The sequence below is a fragment of the Geotrypetes seraphini genome, chromosome 4 (assembly GCF_902459505.1).
Source record: "Geotrypetes seraphini chromosome 4, aGeoSer1.1, whole genome shotgun sequence".
Lineage (NCBI taxonomy): Eukaryota > Metazoa > Chordata > Amphibia > Gymnophiona > Dermophiidae > Geotrypetes > Geotrypetes seraphini.
The window spans coordinates 13,812,538-13,832,640 of record NC_047087.1 but is presented as its reverse complement, the minus strand read 5'-3'; the positions used below and the strand labels follow the sequence as shown (position 1 = coordinate 13,832,640).

Here is a 20,103-nt window from a genome sequence, read left to right as displayed (position 1 = left end):
TGCGCCCCCTAGTTCGGGCGGGAAGGCACGTGCGCATGCGCGATGCAGCACTTGAAAGCTCGAGATCTTCAAGCAAGTTTGCTTTCGAGGCTGTCCGCTGTGGGGCTCCGTCGGTGACGTCACCCATGTGTGGGAATATCTGCCTGCTGTCCCTGGATAACAACTGTTACGGTAAGTAACTGTGCTTTTTGGATTTGTAGGAACTTGGAGGGCCTCAGAAAAAATAGTTAATGTCTTATTAAAGAAATGACAATTTTGCATGAGGTCTTTTGGCTAAGTCTTAATAATAATATTGTAATTTATAGCTAAAGAGACATATGATCAAGAAACTGTTTTATTTTACTTTTGTGATTATAATAAACATATCGAGGCCCTCAAAATAATACCTGGCCGCATGCGCGCTTAGGGTTTTATTATAGAGGATAAGGGTAGTAGGACTTACTTTGGAAGAAATTTCCACCTTGCATCTAGACCCTTCTATGATGTAGCTAGCCCAAGATCTTCAATATACTGTATATTCCAAACAAATATCTAATATGTGTTTCACATTAAATTTCATTTCAAAAAATCTGTTTTATGTATATCCCTACTATTTGTATGTTTAAGCCAGGGGTTTTCAACCTAGATAGTCGGGTTTTAAGGATACTGACAATGAATATGCATGAGAGAGATTTGCATGCACTATTATGCAACTCTATCTAATGCATATGCATCATGGGTATCCTGAAAATCTTTTTTTAAACATCTTTTATAAAAATGTACTTTTCTGTAGTATATGGTCCAGCTATCCATATTTTTATAAGTAGTGCTCATCAAGCCTTTTATAAAATATTAGTGTAGTTTTATATAGCTGGCCTTAGATATCCATTTTCCCACTTAGATGACCTATACAAAATTATCCTTAGTGTTTTCAGTTTGATGGGTTTTTTTTCTCACTGATTAGAAAGATTAAACAGCATCATACTGCACTAATTAAAGAACAGACCTTTGGACCTAGATACTGGTTTAATTTCTCTACCGATTACTCACTGTTTGATGCTGATGGATTTATATTCTCTATTGTAAACATGTGAATTGTTTTATAGACTATATATTATCCCAGGACAAGCAGGCAGGTATTCTCACATATGGGCGACGTCATCAACGGAGCCCGGATGCGGACGCCTCGCAAGCAGACTTGCTTGAAGAAACTTGAAGTTTCGAGTTGCCCACATCGCGCATGCGCGAGTGCCTTCCAGCCCAGCACAGGGCGCGTCTCCTCAGTTCTCATTTTTCCGCGGAGCAGAGAAGTCCATCTTTGATTTTCTGCATTTAACTTCGTTCACTTTGTGCCTTCTCTCAACCGCGGTTTGTGTTTTTTTCTTCACAAATTGCTGTTTTATTTTATTTCTTTTATTTTAGTTAAAAAAAAAAAAAAAATTTTTCTTCTTCCGTTCGTTTTCCGGGACAGGCCGCTCAGCCGCAGCCCGAGGGCTTCGACTTTGCAGCGGCTATTTTTCCGTCTATGTCCCGGCCTGCTACAGGCTTTAAGAGGTGTAGCAAGTGTCAGCGCGTGATCTCTCTTACGGACCCTCACGGATGCTGCCTCAAGTGCCTTAGGCCGAAACATCATTCTAGGTCGTGCCTGCCTTGCCAAACACTTTAGCCTCATGCTTTCAAACGTAGTTGCATTCTGGTGGAAAAGCTTTTTGAGAGGGAGTCTCCTACTGATCCCTCGACTTCGAAGGCGTCTTCGGCCTCGACTTCCATCGAGGCTCCTTCTGCGCCTACTGCTTCCACCTCAAGCCTCATCAGACCTTCGTCGTTTGCAGCGGCTCTTGCTTCGACGTCATCTGCTGTATCTTCCCCTGTTTCCTCAGGTCAGATAGCTCAGCAGTCGGTTCTGCTGGTGGTGATTAAAGTGTCCAAGGCTCCTAAGTTGAAACACACTCACACTACCTCGAAGGAACCTCCAGCCAAAGCAGGTGGTCCGGTTTCAGACGCGGATCCATCCTTGCCGGCTTCTTTCCAGACCATGTTAGAGAAGCAGTTTATTCAGTTCCTTACTAACATGGGACCTAAATTGCTTCCTCTTATCCAGCCTGGGCATTCAGCTGACTCCTTGCGAGGTCGAGCCGCTTCCTTTGCTCCAGTCTGAACTTACACACTCTTTGCAGGGAGCAGAGTCTCTGTGAGTGTCTGGTCTGCCATCCAAGCACGAAAAGCAAGAAGCAGATTCTTTGCGAGTGCCTCGACGAGATTCCTCACACTCTAAACAAGGAGCAGAGTCTTTGAGAGTGCATCGAGGTTTCTCTACCAAGCCTCTGGAGTTTCAATCTACAGCCTCTAGTCCTATTCATACATCGGCATCGACTGCCTACGTCTCAGAGGCAAAATCTCCTAGATCCTCGAGATCTGGTTCCAGACACAGTTCTCACCGACATTCGAGGCCTTCATCGAGGCATCCTTCCAGGCATCGTTCTTCTTCTCATGACAGACCATCTTCCTCGAAGCCTTGATCTACTCCAACTTCGACCAGACCACCGACTCCTCGTTCGAGGTCTCCGATGCCGGACCTCGAGGATGTTCTGGTCTTGATTGCCTCGTCCAAGTCACCAGGTTCCTTTGATGCCTTTTTTCATGCCAAAGCTTCTTTTTCGACACAGGCTGCCTCGACATCCTCGAGTCCTTCTCAAGGCAAAGCATTGGGCATATCAGCTATCTTTCTCGTCTTTCCTGCGACAGATGGCTGTAGACTTGGATATTCAATTGGATACTGGCTCCAAGTATTCTAAGGAGTATTTAGAAGTCATGCATCTTCCTCAACCTCCGGCAGAGTGTCTTAAGCTTCCATTTCATAAGCTTTTGAATCAGACTTTTGGTCGATGCATGGCTCCAAGTATTCTAAGGAGTATTTAGAAGTCATGCATCTTCCTCAACTTCCGGCAGAGTGTCTTAAGCTTCCATTTCATAAGCTTTTGAATCAGACTTTTGGTTGATGCATGGAAACACCTTTTTCCAGGAAAATTGGACTCTAGGTATAAAACTGCATCGCAAAGGGTTTGACAACTCAGAGTTATCTCATCAATCCCTGCTTGTTGAATCCTCCTTGAAGAGATCTCATCCTTCCAAGTCTATGCCACAGTTCCTCCTGAAAGGGAGGGGAAAACTATGGACAAATTCAGACGTCGCATCTACCAGAATGCTATGATGTCCTCTAAAGTCCTCAATTATAATTTTTATTTCATCACTTACTTTGAATTTCTTCTTTCTCTTCTACCAAAGTTTTTGGCTTATTTGGATAATCAAATGCATTTTGAGTTTCAGGAAGTCATTGCTTCTTTTTCTCAATTACGTCTGCATCTCCTTCAATCACCTTATGATGCCTTCGAGTTGTCTGCCCGAGCGGCTGCTTGCTCTGTAGTTATGCGTCGTCTTGCTTGGCTTCGTACCATTGACATGGACTCTAACCTTCAAGACCGCTTAGCTAATATTCTTTGTGAGGGCAACGACCTCTTTGATGAATCCATCAAGGAAGCCACCAAGAAATTATCTGACCATGAAAAATCATTTGCTTCTATAGTCAGACCTAAACCAAAGCCAGCTCCTGCCAAGCCTGCCCGCCCTGCTCTTATCTATCAAAGGCGTTTTGCTCCAAAGCCGGCTCCTTATACTTGCCCTCCTCTGAAAAAACAGCAACCTCAGAAGCAACAGAAACCCCAACCTTCTGCTGCACCTAAGGCTTCTCAGCCTTTTTGACTGTTTACAACAGAGCATAACCTCCACCATTCTGTCTCTGTCTCCTTTTCCCCCTATAGGAGGTCGTCTCCATCATTTTTACAACCGATGGACAATAATTACATCCGACCTCTGGGTGCTTACCATCATCAGGGAAGGATACTCTCTTCATTTCACTCAGGTTCCACCAGAGCTTCCTCCAAGATAGTATCCTTCCAATCAATCTCAGACCGTCCTTCTTCTTCAGGAAGCTCAAGCTCTGCTTCGTCTCCATGCCATCGAACCAGTTCCCTTGGAACAGCAGAACAGGGGGTTTTACTCCCGTTACTTCCTTGTTCCAAAGAAGATGGGCGATCTGCGGCCCATTCTCGATCTCAGGGCTCTCAATTCTGGATCTCAAGGAGGCCTACACTCATATCCCCATTCATCCGGCCTCCCGTCAATACCTCAGATTTCGGGTGGGGAATCTGCATTTTCAATACAGAGTACTACCCTTCGGCCTGGCCTCGTCTCCCAGAGTGTTCACCAAGTGCCTGGTAGTGGTAGCGGCAGCTCTACGAAACCATGGTCTTGAGGTATTCCCCTACCTAGACGACTGGCTCATCAAAGATTCCACATCTCAAGGGGTTATTGTAGCGACCCAACGGACTACCTGGTTCCTACAAAGTTTGGGATTCAAAATCAACTTTCCCAAATCTCAACTTCAGCTCTCACAAAATCTACAATTCATTAGAGCTGTTCTGGACACTGTCCAACTCAGAGCATTCCTTCCACAACAACGTATGGAGGCTCTTCTACAACTCTGTCACACAGTGTCTTCCCGCTTCCATCTCAGCGAGACACATGATGGTACTTCTGGGTCACATGGTCTCCACAGTACACGTGACTCCTTTTGCCAGACTTCACCTCAGAATTCCTCAGTGGATCCTGGCATCTCAATGGACGCAAGTTTGCGACCCTCCTTCTCGACACATTTCATTCACTCCTTCCTTGAAGAAGTCTCTCCATTGGTGGATGCTCTCTTCCAATCTTTCCAGAGGCTTACTTTTTCAAACGCCCCCTCATCAAAAGGTCCTCACGACAGACTCTTCGACCTACGCATGGGGCACTCATCTCGATGGTCTCCGTACTCAAGGCCACTGGACCAGTATTGATCGTCAATGTCACATAAATCTGTTGGAACTCAGAGCGATTTTCAAGGCTCTCAACGCTTTTCAACATCTTCTTTGCGACCAGGTAGTCCTCATCCGGACGGACAACCAAGTCGCCATGTATTATGTCAACAAACAAGGAGGGACGGGATCTGCCTCCCTTTGTCAAGAAGCTCTGAAGGTTTGGGACTGGGCAATCTGCCACAACACCTTCCTCAAAGCTGTCTACATTCAAGGGGGCGAAGAATTGCTTGGCGGACAACTTGAATCGTCTTTTCCAACCTCATGAATAGACTTTCCATTCCTCGCCTCTTCACCACATTTTTTCACAATGGGGAACCCCTCAGATAGACCTCTTTGCGGCTCCCCAGAACTTCAAACTGCCTCAGTTCTGCTCCAGGATATATTCTCCTCACCGCCTCGAGGCAGATGCTTTTCTTCTGGAATGGATGAATCTCTTCCTCTACGCATTCCCTCCATTCCGTCTCATTCTCAAGACTCTGGTCAAGTTGAAGAACGATCATGCCACCATGATTCTAATCGCTCCTCGGTGGCCAAGACAACCTTGGTACTCCCTTCTACCTCAACTCAGCACCAGGGAGCCATACCTTCAACCAGTTTTTCCTTCTCTGCTTACACAGAGTCAATGATCTTTGCTTCATCCCAACCTGCAGTCTCTACACCTGACAGCTTGGTACCTCTCAACATGACCCCTCTTCAGTTATCTCAATCTGTAAGAGACGTGTTAGAAGCTTCTAGAAAGCTTACAACTAGACAATGCTATCACCAAAAATGGACTAGATTTTCTGCATGGCGTATTTCTCATCATAAGGAGCCTCAGCATACCTCCTTATCTTCTGTTTTGGACTACCTTTTGTACTTATCCAATTCTAGTCGCAAGTCTACATCTATCCGAGTCCAATTCAGTGCAATTGTGGCTTTCCATCAGCCTATTGAAGGGAAACCCCTCTCTGCTCATCCGGTGGTTTCCAGATTCATGAAAGGACTTTTCAATATCAAACCTCCGCTCAAACCGCCTCCTGTGGTTTGGGACCTCAATGTTGTCCTTACTCAACTCATGAAGCCTCCATTTGAACCAATTGATAAGGCTCATCTGAAGTATCTCACTTTGAAAGTGGTGTTTCTCATTGCCCTCACTTCTGCTCGACGAGTCAGTGAGCTGCAAGCTTTAGTTACTGACCCACCATTCACGGTGTTCCATCATGACAAAGTGGTTCTTCATACTCATCTGAAATTCCTACCTAAAGTGGTCTCAGAATTTCATCTCAACCAATCCATCGTTCTTCCAGTGTTTTTTCCAAAGCCTCATTCTCATCCTGGAGAATCAACTCTTCATACTCTGGACTGTAAACGTGCTTTGGCCTTCTACTTGGAATGCACTAAACCATACAGAACTGCTCCTCAACTTTTTGTTTCCTTCAATCCAAATAAGTTGGGACATCCTATTTGTAAGCGTACCATCTCCAATTGGATGGCGGCTTGTATCTCTTTCTGCTATGCCCAGGCTGGATTACCCCTTCACAGTAAAGTCACAGCCCATAAAGTCAGAGCTATGGCAGCTTCGGTAGCTTTCCTCAGATCTACATCTATTGAGGAAATTTGCAAGGCTGCTACTTGGTCCTCGGTTCATACCTTCACTTCTCACTATTGTCTGGATACTTTCTCCAGACGGGATGGACAGTTTGGCCAAACAGTATTACAAAATTTATTCTCCTAAATTGCCAACACTCCCACCATCCCATTCTGGTTAGCTTGGAGGTCACCCATATGTGAGAATACCTGCCTGCTTGTCCTGGGATAAAGCACAGTTACTTACCGTAACAGGTGTTATCCAGGGACAGCAGGCAGCTATTCTCACATCCCACCCACCTCCCCTGGTTGGCTTCTCTGCTAGCTATCTGAACTGAGGAGACGCGCCCTGTGATGGGTGGGAAGGCACTCGCGCATGCGCGGTGCGGGCGACTCTAAACTTCGAGTTTCTTCAAGCAAGTCTGTTTGTTAGGCGTCCGCATCCGGGCTCCGTCGATGACGTCACTCAAATGTGAGAATAGCTGCCTGCTGTCCCTGGATAACACCTGTTACAGTAAGTAACTGTGCTTTCTGATGGTACCCTATACATTGTATCTATAAATGGTGTTTTCACATTGTATCTTGGTCTTATTAACAATATAAATGGAAAAATAAATAAATATCAATACCATATTAATAAGCTTTAAAAGCATTTGCTTATTCTAGTTTGCATTTATTCTTTAAAATTCATACCCTCTTTAAACCTTAATACATGAATGATCCAGAATTATTTCTGGCTAGAAAAGGTTAGAGCATGTTTATATAGAAGTTCTGGTAGCAAGCAGATGTTTTTCTTCCAGAGATGCCCAAGTTAAGATAATGGAAAACACAGTCAACAATGCAGAGCATTACTTTGGCCAATTCTGTTCCCTGATGGCTTCTTACACTCGGAAGACAGCCAAACTGCGGGACAAAGCAGACGTGCTGGTGAAGCAGCTCATTGACTTTGCAAATACCGAGAACCCTGAGCTGCGAACGACTTTGAAGAACATGGCTGAGGATTTGGCCAAAGTTCAGGATTACAGACAGGCAGAGGTAAGAGCCAGTTATTTAGATCCCAGCCAAGGTTCCAACTTTATATTTGAATTTGAAAGGGTAAAGGGTAAATACCCAATATAGTTTGCAAGTTTTATGTTTCCAGGCGGATTTCTTGGGACACCAAGCCGCAAAATGGTATAAATTAATATATGGATTTCTAAATAAAAAAAAGAAAACTGGACTTAGGGATATTTGGAGCATTGAGATTGGACAGACAATTTCTGCACCTCAATGGCCAAGATTCTGGTCCTGGAGATTAAGATTAACAAAGTCAGCATCTATGAGTCAAACATGGATATTTTTATTACATAGAGTGTTATGGACCCCGACGTGCTTGCAAAAAATAGATAATACTAGATCTAATAGATGCTGGCATTGTAAAATAGAAGTAGGGACATTAGATCATTTAATTTTTTTTTGTCCTTGCATAAAAGCCTTTTGGAATTTAATTTGGCCCCAAATTAACATATTACTAGAAAATCATATTGGTCTCTCATATGATACCATATTATTTGGTACTGCAATGAGAACACAAAGTCCAATATCAGCAAACAATAACAAATTGCTTTTAATATTGACAGGAGTTGCCATGCAGCAAATCACACAAAATTGAAAGGATTATACCAAGCTAAATTATACATTCTGGTGGAACTCGGTGTGTCACATTTACAAAATGGAGAAAATATTGGCATTACAACAAGGAAATATAAAAAATTTTAAGAAAATATGGGATCCATTGACAAAATATTCTAAAGATCAGATATCTTAACACATTGATAATAATAATATAGGGTTAGGGAGGGAAATATAGAAATTAATATGAGGAAAAATGAAAAAACAAATAACAGGGGAAAGGGATTCAATATATATGATATGATATTGTACATACAACTATAATTATTATAAACTAAATATTATTCTATTCATTTATTGTAAGAATGAAAATTTTATAAATAAAAATTAAAAAAAAAATGAAAGGGTAAAGGGATTTGGATTCAGAAATAATCAGAAAATAATATTAAATATTACTGGGCAGACTTGCATGGTCTGTGTCTGTATATGGCCGTTTGGGGGAGGATGAGCTGAAGAGGGCTTCAATGGCTGTGAGAGGGTTTAGATGGGATGATGTAGGTTTTAACGGAGATTTCGGTAGTTGGAACCCAAGCACAGTACCGGGTAGAGCTTTGGATTCTTGCCCAGAAATAGCTAAGAAGAAAATTTTTTTAAAAAAATTTAAATTGAATCAGATTGGGCAGACTGGATGGACCATTCGGGTTTTTATCTGCCGTCATCTACTATGTTACTATGTTTCTACTTTTTCCTCTGTGCCAAGTTTATAATTTTTTTCCACTTTCAGTTGAGTTGGAAAGAATGAGAAAAAACAACCTATGAATGAATTAATGTCTTTTGTTAGTCAAAAGATTGCTTGGTAGCTCTGCTGTAAGACTGAGCTGTGGAAAGAGTGAAAAATTTATTTTAGGGGAGATGCATTAGAAACACAGTAAAAGTCACATCTTGGTCTGATCCAGGAAAATCTCTTCATGTGAATATCAGAGGAAGTCAGAAAGCTCACAATAAAATTGAAACCCAATTCTAATGGGACAAATCATCCTACAGCAGCTTTCGACTCCTTTATTTTTTGTATTCATAATCATGGAACAATGAGCCTTATCTAGCCTCATGATTTGCTGGCCTTTATTTGATAATTTGAAACATAAAACCTGACTTTGAAACATAAAACCTGACTTTATTCAGGAAGCTGACTGTTAAGCAATTGTTCTTGGAGACTAAAATCATGCAGAATGTCAGCTTTAATGAAGAAGGCACTCATTCCTGTAGGAAGGTGTTTTTCCCTTTTGTATTTCTGCATTGATAATCAGATATACATTTCTTTAAAAAATAGTAGTGAATTTTGCTGCATTCTATAATTTAAACAGCTTACATACTTCTTGTGTCAGCAATCTGCATTGAATAAGAAACACTTTAATAATAAACAATTCTTACCTCTGAAGGTAATAAATTGATTATCCTAGGATAAGCAGGCAGATATTCTCACATGTAGGTGACGTCATCCATGGAGCCCAGTACAGACAGCCTGGCTTCTTTCCCAAGAGTGTTCACCAAGTGGTCGTGGAAGCAACCCTGCGCATTCATGGGTTTCAAGTATTTCCATATCTAGACGATTGGCTAATAAAAGCTGCCTTACCTCAAGATGTACTTTCCACAACACAGTTGACAATAACATTTCTTCATCAACTTGGGTTCGAAGTCAACTTTCCAAAGTCTCAACTTCAACCCATTCCAAAGACTGCAATTCATAGGAGCCCTACTTGACACTTCATCTATGGGCTTTCCTATCCCAACAGAGACAAGACACTTTGCTTCAGCTTTGCAAGAAAGTTTCTCTACAAACCATTTCAGCCAGACAGATGGTGCGGCTCTTGGAACACATGGCATCCACAGTCCATGTTATCCCCTTTGCAAGGCTCCATCTCAGAACAGCTCAGTGGATCCTAGCATCTCAATGGTCTTAGGCTCTCAATCCTTTCTCTCAAAGGATTACAGTCACCTCGCCTTTTTATCAATCGCTTCAGTGGTATATGGATCTGACCAATCTTTCCAGGGGTCTACTATTTCACATCCCTCCACATCAGAAAGTACTCACCACAGATGCATCCATGTAGGCTTGGGGAGCCCACCTGGACGGTCTTCACATACATGGTTGCTGGTCTGTTCAAGAGAAAAAATTATGCATCAACCTATTAGAGCTGAGAGCTATTTGAAATGCTCTTAGAACCTTTCAGAGCAGTCTTTTAAATCAAGTCCTAGTTTGCACAGATAATCAAGTAGTGATGTATTACATCAAGAAGCAAGGAGGAATGGGCTCTCTCCCTCTCCGTCAAGAAGCCGAGTACATTTGGAACTGGGCGTTTGCTCAAAACATATATCTCAAGGTCATACAGATGCAAAGTTGAAAAACACTAGCCAACAAACTCAGCAGATTTCTTCGGCCACATGAGTGAACCCTCAACTCCAAAGTATTACACAACATTTTCTTAATATAGAGGACTCCTCAGATAGATCTATTTGCCTCTCCCCACAATCACAAATTGCCTCAATACTGTTCCAGGCAGTATTCCCCTTAATGTCTGGCAGCAGATGCTTTTCTTCTGGATTGGACAAACATGTTCCTATATGCATTTCAACCAATCCCTTTCATTCTCAAAACATTAGTCACATGCAAATGGGAGTCAGCCACAAAGATCCTGATAGCTCCTCGGTGGCCCAGACAACCTTAGTTCTCCCTTCTACTTCAGCTGAGTGCCAGGGATCCAGTTCCCTTGCAAATCTTTCCATCTCTGCTCACTCAGTCAAGGGTCTCTTTTACATCTCAATCTGAAATCGCTACACATCACAGCTTCGTACCTTCCTGGCCTGATTTCAACAGATCCTAATCTGTCTGATGCAGTACAAACCATTATAGCTGCTTCTAGAAAGCCCTCTACTCAACAATGTTATTAACAGAAGTGGACATGTTTCAATACATGATGTACTGTCCTCCACCAAGATGCTCCATCTTTGTCTCTATCATCAGTATTGTATTATCTTTTCCATCTTTCCGATTCTGGCCTAAAAACTACTTTGGTCAGAGTTCATCTCAGTACTATTAGTATTTTCCACATTCCTGTTAACAATAAATCTCTGGCCTCTCATCCTTTTTTTTCCAAGTTTATGGAGGGACTTTTCAATTCAAAACCTCCACTCAAGCTGCCTCCAGTTGTCTGGGATCTTAATATAATCCAAGCCATTCTGATGAAACCACCATTTGAACCAATGGCTTCTACTCACCTTAGGTTTCTCACTTGGAAAGTGGTTTCAAGTTTATAAAAAAAAAAATTATACCGCTCAATTAGACTTCTGAGCGGTGTACAATAAAAGAATTACAATGATAAAACAGATGTAAAGTTTGACAATGAACGGACAGGGGAGAGAAAAGAAAACCCCCCAACTCTGACTAAAGACGAACAAAACCAGAAGGAAAAAGGGGAAGAACTACAATATTTTTGATTTCTCTCACTTCTGCCTGTCAAGTGAGTGAACTCTGAGCATTCGTGTTGGACCCACCGTTCACAGTATTCTATTATGATAAGCTGGTTCTTCCACACCCATCCTAAATTCCTCCCGAAAGTGGTCATGGAATTTCATCTCAATCAATCCATTGTGCTACCAGTTTTCTTCCCAAAGCCTCACGCTCATCCTGGAGAAACAGCTCTTCACAAGTTGAACGTCACCTCAACTGTTCATTTCCTTTGATCCTAACAGATTGGGTAAGCCTATTTCCACATGGCTAGCAGCCTGTATTTCTTTCTGCTATGCTCAGGCTGGGCTGCAGCTCAAGGTCATGTAACAGCACACAAGGTCCGATCTATGGCAGCATCAGTAGCTTTCTTTTGTTCCACTCCCATTGATGAAATTTGCAAAGCAGCTACTTAGTCCTCAATTCACACATCTCACTACTGTCTAGAATCCTATTCCAGACAAGATGGTCATTTTGGCCAAGCAGTATTACAGAATTTATTTTCTTCTTAATGACTAACTCTCCCTCCATCCCATTATGTTCAGCTAGGAAGTCCCACATGTGAGAATATGCTGCCTGCTTGTCTTAGCATAAAACACAGTTACTTACCGTAACAAGTGTTATCCGGGGACAGCAGGCTGATATCCTCACATCCCTCCTACCTCCCCTGGTTGGCTTCTTAGCTTTCTTACGGAATTGAATATGTCAGGCGGGAAGGCACATGTGTGGTGCAGGCGGGAAGTTTCTTAAAACTTAAAGTGACGGTTCACTTTTAACACTGTCTGTACCTGGCTCCGTGGATGACGTTACCCACATGTGCAAATATCTGCCTGCTGTCCTCAGATAACACCTGTTAACAGCAAGTAACTGCTTTTTCACTTGTTCCAGCACTCTTCTAAATCTGACTCTTGAGCTATAAAAGTAGACCTGGGCTGCAAAAGAGATGTCAGACAAAATAAGAAAATACAGGTATATTGGAAAGAAGTTCTGCTATGTATGACATGATTGCTAGGAGTATGAGAACATATGCTGCTGGCAGAGAGCTAGAAAGGAAAATGGATATGTGATGCGAATGATGAATACTTTTTATAACAGATGCAATGAGAGAATGATAGGAAAGCAGGCAGGGGAGATAATCACTAGTTAAGTAGCTTATGTTGGTTAAATGGCACAAGCCCCAGGTAAAACTGAATGAAAAGTTGTAGGGTATAGGCTTAGAGAAGCAGAAAGTAGATCAGCGGTAGACAGTTTGTTGAGAATTGAATTTAGCAGAAACATAGAATGAAATCAGGACATTATGTTTATAAGAAGATGTCTGTTTGAGACATCCAAAAGTTGTTTATTTTAAGCTTATTTTATAAAGGCAACCTAGGCGCCAATGTAACCCATAAGAACATAAGAGTTGCCATACTGTGAGAACTCGTGGCAGCCAGCAGTTCTGCACAGGCAGGAGTGAACAAAGGTTGCTCTTGCCACAGTTCACCACTGGACCACCAGGGATGCTTAAGGTACGCAGGGGAGGCAGGAGGGAGATAAAAATAATTAGGAGGTGGGAAGGATCCCTCCTGTCCTGGTCACCACTGGACCACCAGTCGCATGGCAGGCCTGCAAACAGGTTTGGGAGGGGTGAGAGTCAGTGCTGACCCGAATATAAACCAAGACCCCCCATTTTTGGGCCATTTATTGGCCCCAAAATCTCAGTTTATATTCGTTATATACAGCATTCTTGCTATACACCGCCTTGAGTGAATTACTTCAAAAAGGCAGTAAATAAATCCTACTAATTAACTCATAAGTAACTAAATTACTCCTTTTACTAAGTCATGGTAGAGGTTTCTATTGTGGCCTGGAGTGCTAAATGCTCCGACGTTGCTTCGATGTTCATAGGAATTATGAGCATTAAGAGGGCCTTAATTCATTAAAGAAAAGGATATGGTAGAGACGTTTAAATACCTCTATGGTATAAATGCACAGGAGGTGAATTTCTTTCAATTGAAAGGAGGCTCTGGAATGAGGGGTCATAAGATGAAATGGGATAGACTCAGAAGTAGCCCAAGGAAATACTTTTTCATGGAAAGGGTGGTGAATTCCTGGAACAGCCTCCCAGTGGAGTTGGTGGAGATTAAGACTATCTGAATTGAAGCAAGTTTGAGAATAGTGCATAGGACCTCTAAGGGAGAAGAGATAGTAAATGGCATGGATGGGCAAATTAGATAGGCCATAAGTCTTTATCTGCCTTCATTTTTCTGTTTTTATGTTACCTGTAGGTAGCCAGATTGGAGACCAAGGTGGTCAGTCCCCTGAAAATCTATGGAGCAATTGTAAAACAGAAGAGGGTAAGCACAATATGATCAAACTACTACCAGATCTATCCCAAGCCAATGTATTGTACATGTATTAAAAGATTTTATTAAATGCAGGCAGAAATCAAGAAGTTCAACAATGCCAGAAATCGAGAGATAAAAGAACTAGAAAAACTAGAAAGACTGAGGCTAAAATCTCCCTCTGACCGACATGTCATTGTATCCTTTTCTGTGTTCATTTAGTAATTTAGTCCAGCTATTTTGGTGTTCTTACTGGGGGTCAGGCTCCAGACTGATGTGTTTAAATCTAAGTGATGGTAGGTGAGTGATCACTGACATGGACAGTGAGCTCATCTTAAGTCCCAGGTCAGAATTGTACATCATTGTAGCTCTCTCTGAGCTTTTAACTTTGGATTTAATATAATAGGAAGGAGCTTTTTCCTGGCTACTGCCAATCAAATCAAAGAAGAGTTGAAGCAGCTTGCAGAGGGAGTCATAATAGGTACAGGTAAACATAAACAAGATAGGCAAGATTAGTTTAAAAGCTCTCATTGCCTTTTCTTTGATTCTTTGTTTTATGGGGGGTCGTTTCATCTTTATCCATCTGTGCCTTTAAACTCGGACTAAAGTATTGTATAAAACATGTTACTTCCTCAGTATTATATCAGGAGAGGGCATTGTTTTGACACCAATACCTAAAGATGCTAAGTTAAGTTATTTGAGGTTAGTAATTATCGTCTCGTTGCTTCTATTCCTTTCGGATTTGTTACAGAACAACTAAGCATTTATTGTCAACAATTTGATATCCTATATCCTCACAATTGGGCTTTAGTGGTTTTCTGAGAGATGGATCTTACTCTCTGAAAACAGAGGGGACATTTTCTGATAATTGGACACTATTTAGTAGAGTACCTTACCTTTTCCCCTCACTTTATATCTGTTACTTCAGTCTTTTGGGAGCTGTTCTTGACAAAAGTGGTTTTAAACATTTCATTTACGCAGATGATGTCTCTGTCATCTTTCCAATATTGCAATCCTGGTCAAAGACATTGTTCAACATTCGCAGTTGTGTGAAATTTGTAGAAAACTGGATCCAAATACAACAAAATTTTTATGGCTAGGCCCCTCTACTGATACAAAATGTATGAATATCATGACTTTTAATGGGTATAAATTTCTTATTGTCCTCCAGTCTAAAGTTCTAGGAGTTGACTTAAACAACTTATTAACACTACAGATTCATGTTCAAATGTTGATTAAGAATTAATTTTATATTCTGAAATTATATACAGTAAAGAAGTACTTTAGTTCAGAAGTATTTAGGATATTTGTGTGTGAGTTAGGTGCCATCGACTTGTGCTTGAGTCCTAGTGACTTGAGTTACAGATCTAAAAAGAAATTGTTTTTGTGCTAATCTGGTAAGGTCCTCCAACATCATCCCCATGGTTGTTTTCAACAATATTCTAAATGAGATCTCACCAGAGTCTTATACAGGGGCATCAATACCTCATTTTTCCTACTGGCCATTCCTCTCCCTATGCAATCAAGCATCCTTCTAGCTTTCACTGTCACTTTTTCAACCTGTTTAGTCGCTTTAATATCTTACATACTATCACACCCAAGTTCCACTCCTCTTTCATTCACAAAAGTTCTTCACCCCTAAACAGTACCATTCCCTTTGGTTTCTGCAGCCCAAGTGCATGACCTTGCATTTCTTAGCATTAAATCTTAGATGTCAAATTTCAGACCATTCCTTAAGCTTCACTAGGTCCTTTCTCATGTTTTCCAAACCATCAGCGATGTTTACTCTAGTGCAGATTTTGGTATCATCCATAAAGAGGCAAATCTTATCAGTCAGCCCTTCAGCAATATTGCTTACAAAAATATTAAAAAGAACAGGCTCAGGAACTGAAACTTGAGGACACCACTGGTGACAGCCCTTTCCTCAGAGCAATCTTCTGTTGCCTTCCACTCAGCCAGTTCCTGACCCAGTCCATCACTTTATTTATTAGATGCCTCTGTGGAACACTGTCAAAGGCTTTGCTAAAATCTAAATACACCACATTGAGTGCTTTCCCTTTATCTAATTCTCTGGTCACCCAGTCAAAGATATTGATCAGATTTATCTGACAAGACATACCTCTAGTGAATCCATGATGCCTTCAGCCTGTAGTCCACAGGATTCCAGAAACTTCACCATTCTCTGTTTTAAAAGCATTTCCATTAATTTGCTTACCACAGAAGTCAGACTTGCCGGCCTGTAATTTCCTGCTTCTTCTTTACTTCCCATTTTGTGGAGAGGGACCACATCCACCCTTCTTCAGTCCTCTAGTACCACTTCCAACTCTAGAGAAGCATTAATAAGATCAGCCAGCGAAGCCACTAGAACTTCCCTAAGGTCCCTTGATATCCTCGAATGTACACTTTTAGTTTAGTGAGCTCCTCACAAACAATCCTTTGAAAATTGATCAGGGTCTGCTATACCTCCATCCCTATTTACTTTTGTTTTCTGCGGTCCTGCTCCTAGCACTTCAGTTGTAAACACAGAACAGAAATATTTGTTCAGCCTTATCTTTATCATCTTCTACATATTCCTTCTCTTCACCTTTGAGTATCACAATGCCTACTTGTACTTTGTACTTCCTCCTATCTAAAAAAATGTCTTGTCCTCCTGTTTTACTGTGTGCTAATTTTTTTTTGTCCATTTGCATCTTTGTTTTCCTGACTACTCTACCAATCTCTCTTAACTTTTCCAGATATTTTTGCCTGCTTCTTATTTCTGTGATCTTTTGTAGTTTATGAAAGTTAATCTCTTCCTTACTTTCTCAGCTACTACTTTTGAGAACCAAAGTGGCCTTCTTTTCCTTTTCCTTAATTTTCTTGCAAAATGATTTGTTGCGCCTTTCAGTTTTGCCTACTGCTTTCCTACTTCTACCAGATGTTCCCATCCATACAACAATTCCTTGACATAAACCCCCATCTGAACAAAGTTAATTTTTTAAAAAGTATAGAACCTTCACTTTCAAATGAACCCTCTCTACATCTGTCTTAATATTAAACCATATTATGATGTTAAATGATCATCCATTGTAATATCACATTTCCCCATTTTTAAGCACAAAGTCCAGTATGACCTCATCCAGCGTAAGTTCCATTACCAACTGCTGGAACAGTTCTCCTTGTAGAGAATCCAAGATCTCCCTACTTCTAGGAGATCCCATAATAGAGATACCCCAATCAACTTCTGGCAAATTAAAGTCTCTTATTAGTAGTACTTCACCTTTACAGATATGTTTTGAATGTTCGACATGGGCCAGTTTTTTTTCAGACTGAAGCTCGAGAAGCAAATTTTGGATGTGCTCCAGAGGCCAACTCCTATGGCGTGGGTGGATGTGGCAGCTAGAAAAGATGCTGCTTTTTGGGTCCTTCGTTCTGAAGGCAGGCCTAATGTGCCCACCCTAGACTCAGGGGAATGGTTTGATACGTTCCTACAATTCAGGACCACTAGACACATTGTTCTAGGAAGAAAGATTATGGTTCTTACTTTGATAATCTTTCTTGTAGAACATAAGAACAGTCATCTCCGGATCAGACCCATGGTCCATCGAGTCCGGCGATCCGCACACGCGGAGGCCCAGTCAGGTATATACCTGATGTAGTTTTAGTCACCCATATCCCTCTATGCCTCTCGTAATGAGATGTGCATCTAATTTGCCTTTGAATCCCAGCACAGTGGATTCCTTAATAACCTCCTTTGGGAGAGCATTCCAGGCGTCTACCACTCGCTGCGTAAAGCAGAACTTCCTGACATTTGTCCTGGACTTGTCCCCCCTTAGCTTCAAACCATGTCCTCTTGTCCGTGTCGCGTTGGACAATGTAAATAATTTATTTTCCTGCTCTATTTTATCAATGCCTTTCAGCATTTTGAACGTCTCGATCATGTCCCCTCGCAGCCTAGATGTGTCTAGTGGTTCTGAAGGCCCGCCCTGTATGTGGGCTTTGCCTGCCTTCTGCCTTAGAATCAGTCTGGAGCTGGACAGATCTCTTCTTCAGGTGAGCTGAAAAAAAGAGAACACTCTTGAGAGTGTATATCGTCTGCTTCAAGTCTCTGCTGGATGCTGGGACATGCGAGTAGCTATGAGCTTTATATAATATTAGTGTTGGTTGCACAAGTTTTCTATCTGTTTTATAGCAGCTGCTTGAATGTTAACATGTTTATCAGTAATGTTTGTTACAGAGCAGAACAGAATTGTACTGTCAGGGATTCTTTCCCATTTCTATCCTTCCAGTTGGGGTGTCCAACCTGCGGCCCCGTGAAGGATTTTGTGTGGCTCCGGTTGAGGACGATGCAGTGTTTTCCTCTGCTGTCCCTGGGTGTTTACCCAGCTCCCTCCTCTGTCTTGCTGCAGCATTTGTGCACCCCTGAAACATTTTTTTCGGCCAATGCAGCCCAGGGAAGCCAAAAGGTTGGACACCCCTGAGTTAGGTCTTTCATTACAGAGCTACTTGATTGCTTTTGTATGAACTGAGGGGGCAGGAGCAGCTCCCTGGGAAGGAAGTGGAGTTGAAAAGATGATTGACAGTTTTCTGCAAGCAATTTGCAGGTTCAGATGCAAAATCCTAAAGTTCAGGACCACTAGACACATCTGCAAGAAAGATTATCGAGGTAGAATGTAATCTTTCTTTTCCATTCCCTCTTTCCAGTTTGACCCACAGTGACTCTTTCTAACTCTGTAGATTCTGCAGTTGCGTTGCTTTAATCTGATCTCTAACGTATAATGTCACTCCCCTCCTTTTCTTTCTACCCTGTCTTTCTTGAACAGATTATGACCCAGTTTAACTACATCCCAGTCATGAACTACGTCTCCATGATTGCCACTAAATTCAACTCAGCCTCTTCCATCACAGCCTCCAGATCAAGAACCTTGTTTCCCATACTTTGAGCATTAGTATATACTGCTTTCCAGACATTGCCCCTTTTTCTTATTTGTGTAAAGGTATTTAGTGATATACTTATCTAGGGTTTTGATCACCCTGCCCCAGGGATTCTAGTTTAAAACCCTCTTCAGTAGGTTAGCCAGTCTGCTGCTGAAGACATTTCTTCTCTTCATTGATAGATGCACACCTTCCCTGCTCAGCAGCCCTTTTTTAAATTTCAGATACAAACACAAAGTTTATTCTTTCCTGTACTGTACACAATGAGTTCTAGTTGGTTTTTTTTTTTTTTCCAAATTCTTTATTCATTTTTTCATCTTACATCAAGTACACAATATTACATCATTTAAGACTTTTACACATCACTTGAATTTCTTTCTATTGTCATCGTAAATACATAAATTTATTCCCTCCCCACCCACCCTTCCCACAAATATTTCAATTAAAAAAATATCATATAAATATTGTATTCTTATCTATTGATTAAACCTTCAATAGAACCTTATACCATCCCCCCTCCCCCTATGTATAAATATACTGTCAGTGGAAAATGATGTCTAATCATTACAATAATTTGTCAATGGCCCCCAAATCTTTTTAAAATTATAATTTCCTTTCTGTATAGCAATTATTCTTTCCATTTTGTAAATGTGGCACAACGAATTCCAGCAGAATGTATAGCTAAGATTATTGTAATTTTTCCAATTATTGGTATATGTTGCATGGCGACTCCTGTCATAATCAATAGAAGTTTATTATTGCTTGATGAAATTTGACTTTTTGTTCTCATTGACATACCGAACAGAATTGTATCATATGATAATGCTACATAGTTTTCTAATAAACAATTTATTTGAGACCAAATTGATTTCCAAAAGGCCATGATACAGGGACAATAAAATATTAAATGATCTAGAGTCCCTGCTTCCAGATTACAGTGCCAGCATCTATTAGACTTAGAGCTATCTAACTTTTGTAATCGAACTGGGGTCCAAAATGCTCTATGTAACAAAAAGAACCAAGTTTGTCTCATAGATGGCGGACACTGTACATCTCATTCTCCAAGACCAGATTCGTGGCCATTGAGACGTAGAAATTTGATGCTTAATCTCAATGCTCCAAATGTCTCTAAGACCAGTCTTCAGTTTTTTATTCATAAATCCAGATATCAATTTATACCACTGTGCGGCTTGGTGTCCCAAGAAATCCACTTGAAACCATAAGAACTGCAGACTATACTGATTATTGAGATTTTTCCATTCAGGGAACCCCTCCTGAATAGCCTGCTTCA

General features: G+C 41.3%; 1 protein-coding gene across 3 annotated transcripts in view; it reads left to right on the top strand.

The window, feature by feature from the left end:
• Window positions 1-20,103, top strand: part of CIBAR2 (CBY1 interacting BAR domain containing 2) — a 56,299-nt gene that overhangs the window by 12,936 nt on the left and 23,260 nt on the right. For all 3 annotated transcript variants that reach the window (XM_033940711.1, XM_033940709.1, XM_033940710.1), the window contains exons 2-4: window positions 7,259-7,493; window positions 13,842-13,910; window positions 13,995-14,096. In XM_033940711.1, coding sequence (XP_033796602.1) covers window positions 7,259-7,493; window positions 13,842-13,910; window positions 13,995-14,096 — 406 coding nt within the window. The remainder of the gene's footprint in view (window positions 1-7,258; window positions 7,494-13,841; window positions 13,911-13,994; window positions 14,097-20,103) is intronic.